Raw genomic sequence first — 9353 nt, 5'->3', positions numbered from 1 at the left:
GAATAAATCTTGTGCAATAGAGATATGTTTGTGTGTTTTATATTGTATGTTGTGTAATTTCAAAGCAGTTTGATTTGATTAATTTTGGGTTTAAGAATGGTAAGTTATCCAAAGCTTTTTACTTTATCGGGCAGTCAGGACTAGTTTCCCAGAATAACTGTTCTGGCCTATCTTCAGTTTTGATATGTGGGTTGATGAAAAAAACTAATAGTGGTTTTAGAGTTTGCAAAAAGCAAAGAAATGGTGGGTTCTAGTTCATAGATGCTAAATAGAAGTGAGAGCTTTCTCTCTCTGTCATTTCTTAGGATTATTAGACATTTAGTTATTGCTTTTAATTTGCAGGCAGCCAACATTAAGCGTGAAATGCCCTTCACTACATTTCAGCAAGAGGATGTAAAAAGTGACATCAGTCAAAAATTGCCAGACCAACATTTTCTCCTGTTGGCTATGAAGGAGGAAGATATAACAACAGCAGACACCAAAAAAACAAACAGAGTTCACGAGCATGAAAAAGAAAACACCCGTTCTGTCTGTCTTCTTGAACAGAAACGTAAGGTTGTTTCTTCAAATATTGATGTGCCTCCAGCAAGGTAAGAAAAGACTTTTAAAAGCACATTTTGGGTTATATTTTAATGGAGGAGAGATGGCAGATTTGATAACTGGTATTCTTGACCTGATAAGACTAAGATTCGTTCTTCAGTGGTCCAATCTAAAGCACGGCATGTGTTCTGCTGACAGGTCTATGTAAAGAACTGAAATTGCCAGTAATGGAAACTGAAAGCATTTGGAATGTAAAAGTCTATGTTACTTCTGCTCCTTCTGTTATTTCATGTACTATGTACTATGTGTTGAGTCCACTGAACTGTGTAAGTGATGACTAAAAACAAAACAGCGTGGAGTAACAGAGTGCATCTACACGAGATGCTACTGTGCAGTAGCTTATTGCTATTGCACATTTACATTGGTGGGTACTAGCTGTGACATGACACTACTGCGCAGTAGGAACAAGCTACTGCGCAGTAGCATCTGAAAAAAATGCAGGGTTGCTACTGTTTAGTAACACCAGTTACAGCACAGTCATTGAGTACTTGGTGATGCAAGTACTAAATGACTGCACAGCCACAATTGTGCAGTCTGCTGCTTATGTAGATGCAGCCACTGTGAATAAAGGGGAGAGAGAAATGCCGGTATCATGGGTATCAAGGGAGTTGAACATAGCTGTGTCGAGATTCATGGAGATTAGAGATTATTTTAGGTTTTACTTCTAGCCCTTAATATGATGTGGAGGCTGAGGACTCTGGAAAGCAATTTCACCATTTCCAGTAGAATACTATTTCCCTTTGGGCTAGGGACAGACATTCAAAAAGCCTTCGCCTGAACTGATTCAATCTTTGCAGGTTAGTCTATCCTGACTAGGCTGAACTGGTTGGAAACTGGACAGGCATTCTCTCTGGACTGAGGAGATTCAGGCACATGCCTGCAGTAGCTCAGACTAGAAGCCAGGGGGTGCTAGAGTAGCTCTCCCTTCTCTTCTGCAGGGCACTGAGCTGAGGGGGGCGTGACCAGGCTTTGGCAGGACTCTCTCATTAGGGAGGTCTGCCTGCATGGTTCCAGGCTTTTTCCTGCTGGCTGTTCAAGGGGTGGGAGTGTTGTCAGCCCTCAGCCCTGGGCTAGCACTCTGAGGCAAGGGATGTGTGCAGTGCATGCATCTGTTGATGGTACAGAGCTTTTCAATCTGCCTCCATGCTTTGTCATACTGCCTACAGCAAACTGACAGACAAGCAAGCCAGCCAAAAGCTGGTAAGAGTCTTTATCACCTGATTAGCAAAACAATGGCCTCTCTCTATTAGTTCAACTTCTTAAACAGTTTACCAGCTGATCTTCTGATTAGCTCCAAAAGCCCTGTTCTGTCTGTGTGCATGTCCCGGTGAAATTAGAGAGAGAAACACACACAGACACCTCTCAGCATTAGTTAGCTTACAGGTTGCTGGGGCTGGGGTCCATGCTGTGGGAGATGGGGGGGGTGGGATTTCCTGTTTGAGTAGCAAGTGGGGATAAGGCACAAGGAAACCAGCAGACCCTGCTGTGCCTGCAAATCTCAGCCAGGGAGCAGAGGGGCCAGCCCTGCTGTGGAGCAGGGAGCCCTGCCCAGCCCACAGAGCATGCCAGAATGCTGGGGGACTGATTTAACTTAAATCAGCAAGGGGTCTAGGACAGATTGCATAAACCAGTTTGATCCAAATCAGTTAAGTCTGATACTACATTCAACCAGGTTTATCTCAAACCAGTTTCAGCCACTTTCAAACTGGTTCATGTTCACTGAACATCTGTTCTGTTACAGATGTAAACCAGTTTCTGATCACTTAAACTGATTTATGTGTGATGTCTGTCTCTAGCCTTGTTGTCCAGACTACTAAATGTGTTGCCTGAGAAATAAATGAGGATCATTTCACCCCCTTTCCCATTATCTTCACTCCTGTTGTCCCCCACCATCATGCAGCACCACTGCAGTACAGTGGATATTCAAGAGAGCATGTAGAGCAATATTCTCCATTATTCCCTAATATAGCCCACTGAATGGGCCACATGCGAGAGTGAGTGTGCTCACAAAAGTAAGCAAGGGGAATAAAAATGAATTGTAAATTTTGCTACACCTGCCCTTACCTCATGATTTTTACATGCACATAAGTGCTGGCAATCTTAGTGTTCTTATTAAGCAGCCACACTTCTGGTTAAATTGCTCATGAATGACGTTACAGAAGATTCATTTGTATATTTTTTGAAGTTTAATGGAATAACAGCTGGAGGTAAGAATTCTATGCTGGCTGGCTGCAGTAAGATGACTGTTTTGTGTTCTTGGGTAACCTGTCAGGTGTTTGACATTTTCTTTAGTTTATTTTGTTTTATTTATCATTTTTATTTGATATTTGTGGCCATCAGGTTTTCAGCAAAAGCTTTGTGAAATATATGCATGGCAAAATCATCCACTTGTAATATTCAGTGGAATGCTTTCTAGCATGTAAGAAGGGAAACTAAACAAGCGAACAAGTGCTGTCTTTGACCCATTTTAAGGATCTAGAAGTGCTAAAAAATATGGTGGGTTGAGCTGCAGAGCTGAAAACGGATCATCGGTACTTCTGAATATGAAGGCATTAGTACTGCTAATTTTGCTCTGACATGGGTTGTGGAAGCCCCTGAAGTTGTGGAAGGTTCAGATTAGAGATTTTGTTTCAGGTTCACCTTTCAATTTTTTAAATTAATATCTTAGGAGATGTACTTTTAGTGTTCACTGTCTACTTAATTCAAGGTTAACTCTGCACAGATTAGAGTAAAACAAACAGTACCCAGCAGAAATAGCCTACTCTTTTTGCAGATGAAAAAACTGAGGCTCAGAATGTAAGTGCCTTTGCAGGAAGTCCGTGTCTATGGCTAGATTTCATAGATTTCATAGACATTAGGGCTGGAAGGGACCTCGGAAGATCATCGAGTCCAGCCCCCTGCTCAAAGAGCAGGAAGTCAGCTGGGGTCATAGGATCCCAGCAAGATAAGCATCCAATTTTTTCTTGAAGGTGTTCAATGTAGGTGCTTGAACCACCTCCGATGGCAGGCTATTCCAGACCTTGGGGGCTCAGAACAGTAAAGAAATTCTTCCTTATGTCCAGCCTGAAATGGTCTTGCAGTAGTTTATAACCCTTTGACCTCGTCATCACTTGAGGCTCTCTGGTGAACAAACGTTCCCCCAGATCCTGATGGTCACCCCGATAAACTTATAGTGGCCATCAGATCACCCCTGAGCCTACGCTTTTCCAGGCTAAAGAGCCCCATGGCTCTCAGCCTGTCATCATAAGGTCTGGTTTCCTGACCTCTGATCATGTGTGTGGCTCTTCTCTGGGCTCTCTCAAGCTTCTCCACATTGTGGGGCCCAAAACTGGATGCAGTACTCCAGCTGTGGCCTCACCAAATCTGAGTACAGGGGGAGAATGACGTCCTGGGATTTTCTTGAGAAGCATCTGTGGATGCAAGCCAACATTTTGCTCACTTTACTGGCTGCAGCATCACATTGCAAGCTCATGTTCATCTTGTGGTCAATGATGACTCCCAAGTCTCTTTCTTCCATAGTGCTACCCAGTGTAGCACTGCTGAGCCTATAAGGATGCTGCAGGTTTTTCCTGCCAACGTGGAGAACTTTGCATTTTTCAGTGTTAAACACCATCAGGTTCTTGTCCGCCCATTTGGTGAGCCTGTCCAGGTCAGCCTGGATTGCCCTCCTGTCTTCAGGTGTGGATGCTTTGCCCCAGAGTTTGGTGTCATTGGCGAACTTGGCCAGTCCGCTTCTGACTCCAATGTCCCCATTATTAATGAAGATGTTGAACAATATGGGTCCAAGGACAGAGCCTTGGGGGACCCCACTGGTCACAGGGGCACCATGCTGATTGACTTACATCAATTACCACCCTCTGGGTCCAACCATGGAGCCAATTTCCCAGCAGTGGATTGTGGTGGACCCAAGGCCCCAATTGTCCAGTTTCGCCAAGAGGAGATCACGGGATACCAGATCAAAGGCTTTTTTGAAGTCAAGATATATGACATCAATCTCTTCTCCCTTGACCAGGTGATAGGTCACTTAGTTGTAGAAGGGCTAGGGACAGACATTCAAAAATCTGGAGTCTAAATTGTTTCAGTCTTTGTAGGTTAGTCTAACTTGCTAGATTGAACTGATTTGCAACTGAATAGACATTCCCTTTTCACTCAGGAAATCCAAGCACATGTCTGCAGTGGCTTAGGCCAGGAGCTGGCAGGTGCTAGAGTAGTCCTCGGCTGCAGGAAAGCTGTGCGGGGTTGGGAGAAGGGGGAGGCATGGCCAGCCCCGGCAGTAGCCTCAAGTTAACTGGCCAGGGAGGAGGTTTAATTACCCCCTTCCTGTCCCACCAGTGCGGGCTTGAGCCAGGGTCCTTCTGGCGCTCCTCCCTCGCTGCTCCATCTGCTTTCTGCATCATGGTCCCTGCCCCCTCACTGCTCCAGGGGCAGGGGCAGGGGCATGGACAGAGGCTGTCTGGCAGGCCCACTTAGGTGAGGGGGCAGGAAAGGGGTTATTTCCCTCCTCCCTCAGGCATTTGGTGGAGGGGGTAGGGAGGGAGCTTATTCCACCACTTGCCCTGTATAGGATGTGATTAGTGGTGGTAGTCGGGGCAGGTAAACCCCAGCTGTGGTCCCCCTGGGGACAGAGGAGGTAGAGCGGGGAATAAACCCCTTCTCTGCACCCTTTACCTCAGAGGGCCATGCCGGCCGGCCTCTGGCTTCTGGAGCAGCAAGTGGGGAGCACCAGATAGACCCCAGCTCAGGTCCATGTCAGTTCAATTCCTCCCTGGCCGGTTCACTTGAGGCTACTGTTGGGGCTGGCCACACCTCCACCAGTGGAGCAGCGAGTGGAAGAATGCCTGGCAAGTCTGTGCTAGTGGTACAGGGGAGGGAGCGGGGAATAAACCTCTTCCTGCATTCTTCACCTTAGGGGTGGGTGGCTTCTGCAGACTCCCTCACCCCTGCCTGCCCCTGCTCTGGCTAGGGAGCAGGGAGTGGGGCCAGTATAGCCCCACCCAGGGCTGCAGAGTATGCTGGGATGCTGGGGGACTCTGGTTTAACTTAAACCAGGATGTGGTCTGGGACAGAAGTTCCATAAACCAGTTTGATCTCAGTCAGTTCAGTCTGATACTATATTCAACCAGGTTCATCTCAAACCAATTTCAGCCATTTTGAAACTGTTTTATGTGTGCTGAACTCATATGTTCTGTTACAGGTTTAAACCAGTTTTTGATCACTTAACCTGGTGTGTGTAACTTCTGTCCCTAGCTCCCAAGGAATAGAACTCTCTCGTATGCCAACCAAGTGTACCTCCTTCTCTGCAAAAGCATCCTTCTTCCAAGGGATGGGCTTTCCCCAAGAAGAGGGAGAAGAGAATGAATTTTAGTATAAATGAATTTACAAGTACTTCAGTAAAATTAATGACTATTGGAATTACATTTGTTTTAGGAGTGAGTTGAGCTCAAGTGAGGTTTTGCATCTATGGGCAGAGGATAAAATGATTCATTTTGAAAAGTGTATAGCCTTGAAAAGTGTTCTCATTTCCATAGGTTGTCTTGTAAAATAATTTTATTGCTGATACATTTCATGGTGTAAGCAAGTAAATGATCATTATGCTTATTATACTGTGTTTTATGAGTATCCTGGTGGTGAAAGTTAGTACCTTTTGCAGTTTTGAGGTAAGTTGTAATGGTATATGGGGTCTGATTATCTTCTGCACTTTGGGCCTGTGGGCCTACTCCTCCATAATACTTAGGAAACTCTGTGAGGTTGTGTTTCAGGAGGAGATCTCGTTTCTTTTCCTCCCCATGAAATGGTCTGGGAGTTTGGACTCCAAAGCCAGTGTGACTAATATTTCTACACTTTTGAGAGCTCTGAAGTCTGTCTTTTTACCAGGGCCTTTCCACTGTTTCCTTTGCATTGTATGCAAGTAAGGGAATGGAACAGTTTCCAAGGACTGCCTAAATTTGATGAGTCCTGTGTCTGCTACCTATGACTGGTTTAAAACTTTCTGCTCAGTAATCTACTATGGGCAGGTTGCTGACAAATTAAATACTTGTTTGTTCTAAGGATGGTACACATGTTAAGAAAATGGATTAGGATTGTAGTAATCTGTTTAGTCCCTTTTTTGCTTATATAAGGCACTATTTGCTTAATTCAAGATGAACTGAGTGTACAAATTAGAAAAATAAACAAAAACTTTCATACCCCTGTCTATGAGGACTTGAGACGATCTTAACTTGGAAGAAAAATGCTCCATAAAAGCAGTTTGTTTGTTTTATAATTGTAGTAGTGATCCCTTTGTTTCTGGCACAAAATAAACAATGAAATGAAACTGTACAGTGGTACACGGGACAAGCAATGAGGTACAAAAGATGAGAGATTTTGGGCACATCTACATGTGCACATTTACTATGCAATAACCTAAATTACTGTGCAGTAGAGGCACACATCTACATGTGCACGCAGTAAATATGGTGACTTATGCTGACTCAAGCATAAATTTACACCCAATTAGTTACTGCACTGTAAAGCATATGTAGACGTCTTACTGTGCAGTAATACTATGTGTGGAGTGACTTGGGACTAATTTGAGTCCCAAGTCAGACCACACACAGTGTTAATGCACTTTAATGCCTCCATGTGTAGATGCCGGCCTATTCCCGCTTACTGCTCAGTAAATTTAAGCCGGCGTAAATGCATGTGTAGACACGCCCTTTGAGATACAATAGTAATAGTAAAGAATCCATTGTTAGAAATGGCATGCTAATGTCTTCATGGTCATCTTTTAACAGAAACATCTTCAGGACTAAAAGGCTGAATGTTTTATTATTAAAAAACACACTCAAAACTACCAAAAACTGCAACTTCCAAAAACTACAACCCAGTATCTTTCCTCATCATGTATCTGTCTATACAGATATACGTGAATAGGAATGAAAGCCTTAGGAAGAATTGTAACCATAATAGTGAAAACATTCAGAAAATGCTAGCATTTATAAGTGTTTCTTGTCAAATGTACAGACACCTTATTACTTATAGTGTTTTGGAATATCTGTTTGGAATTATGAATTTTTAGAAATGTAGAAAAAAACTAAACACATAGTTTTGAAGCATGTTTTTAGTTCCACTAGATGGCACTACAGAGTATTTACATTTTGGTTTAGTAATGAGCTGGCTGGAAAACAAGAATTCTCTTTTGAGAAATATTGAGGTTTTAAAATTTATGTTTGTTTCAGTGGAGAATGAAGTGGTCAGTATTTGGGGGAAATACTGAGAACAACAGATGGAGATCCCAGAATAGCAAATAGTCCAGTGTTCAGGGCATTCACCTGAAAAGTGAAAGACCAGAATTCATGTTCTTATTCTGCCTGATTTGGAGCAGGGTTTTAAACCCATGTCTTCTTGTCACACATGCATTCCCCAGTCATTGGATTTGCTCTGAAAGTAACTCCTGGTAGCTGTTTAAATACATAATTAACATTAAACCCAAGAACCATTAGATTATTACACGTGAAAAAATTTCACAGTGTAATTTACATTTCAGCATTAATGCAGATTATGTGCTTTTTTGCATTTTACTCAATGTGAACAATGACTATAGACTTCCTCTTTCCAGTTTTCTGTTTATTAGCGCTGTGCTGCAGTGTTTGTGTTGCAAATGTGATTAAATTAATTGAAAATCAAGTAATCTTTGTTGATCTTAGATTTTTTTGTGAAAAACAAATATAAGGGTCCACATAAAAATTACAGCCTTCCTTTTAAGAATATGATATAATGTATTTTGTTATCTTAACTGAAAACGACCTGAGCTGCAAATCGTGTCTTATTTTAAAAGCTTACATAAATTAAGGTTAACTCACATGGGGAGAAGGGGGGTTCTTTGCATTTTAAGAGAAAAGTGGTCAATCGGTCATCAGCTGAGGATTACTTCTTGAGCATGTGGGGATTAAAAATTATCAGAGGGTGGGGAGCTCTGTGTTTAATAGTGACCTAAAGATCTGACAACTTGCTTGTAATTTGCAGTTGTCCCATTAAATTAGGTTACTCAACAGCAAAAGGGTAGGAAATATTAGAACTCTCACATTTGAGCTGTAAGTCATCAAAAAGCACTGAGCAAAACTCAATGGGCTTTAAGTCCTACAGGCCCGCTATCTGAAAAAGACGGGCAGGGAATGATAGTGAGGTTTGAGGGATTGTGTGCGGGACAGGTACCACTTGCATTCTGCGCAGTTACTTTTGTAGAGCTCGGCAAAAAGGTCCAAAGCTAGAGAAGTTTTTTGAAAGACAGAGATTGGGGATGCAGAGCCTGCTGACCTTACCTAATATATATCCTTCCACCATTTAGTAATTAGAGAATCCCCAAAAATTCATCCAGCACAGACAAGACAGAGCCTTGAGAACCAGGTCCTTCTGCACCACAGTTGTGAGAGTGTTTATTGGGGAAAGGTGGTGTCATAGGCATTTGATTCATCCTGGACTTGTGAAGTAAAGTGTCCTCCAAAAAGAGAGACTTTGTGAAGCCAGATTGTGGTTGGGAGAGAGAAAGTTAGTGCATGCTATTTTGGAAGCATAGACCAGGGAGGGCCTCTTTAGCTACTGAGTCCAGTCTACTATGTTTTCAGGCTAGAGTTTCTCCAAAGGGCCCACAAGGATATCCACTCGGGCCCCTTTCATATGCCACAAAGCAACAAATGAAAAACAATCCAAAATGTGCCATAGGAGGGATAACAACTGACAAGGGAGGTTTTTTGGATGGGGCAGGAATAAGGTGT

General features: G+C 43.0%; 1 protein-coding gene across 1 annotated transcript; it reads left to right on the top strand.

Annotated features, from left to right (window-relative positions):
• Nucleotides 1-315: 315 nt before the first annotated feature.
• On the top strand, nucleotides 316-8079 carry LOC109305492 (zinc finger protein 704-like). The gene is made up of 2 exons (XM_019528495.1): nucleotides 316-590; nucleotides 7374-8079. The coding sequence occupies exons 1-2, from the start codon at nucleotides 364-366 to the stop codon at nucleotides 7510-7512; spliced, it is 366 nt and encodes a 121-aa protein (XP_019384040.1). The 5' UTR covers nucleotides 316-363; the 3' UTR covers nucleotides 7513-8079.
• Nucleotides 8080-9353: the final 1274 nt, after the last annotated feature.

Source organism: Crocodylus porosus, unplaced genomic scaffold (assembly GCF_001723895.1).
Source record: "Crocodylus porosus isolate Cpor-Errol unplaced genomic scaffold, CroPor_comp1, whole genome shotgun sequence".
In the NCBI taxonomy this organism is placed as follows: domain Eukaryota; kingdom Metazoa; phylum Chordata; order Crocodylia; family Crocodylidae; genus Crocodylus; species Crocodylus porosus.
This window is presented reverse-complemented; position numbering and strand designations above follow the sequence as displayed.

Bases quoted from the DNA above. Each gene is read 5' to 3' on its own strand.
- LOC109305492 (XM_019528495.1), top strand. From the start codon at position 364: ATGCCCTTCACTACATTTCAGCAAGAGGATGTAAAAAGTGACATCAGT. The intron at 591-7,373 runs GTAAGAAAAGAC...ATCTTTTAACAG, and splicing joins ATTGATGTGCCTCCAGCAAG to AAACATCTTCAGGACTAAAA.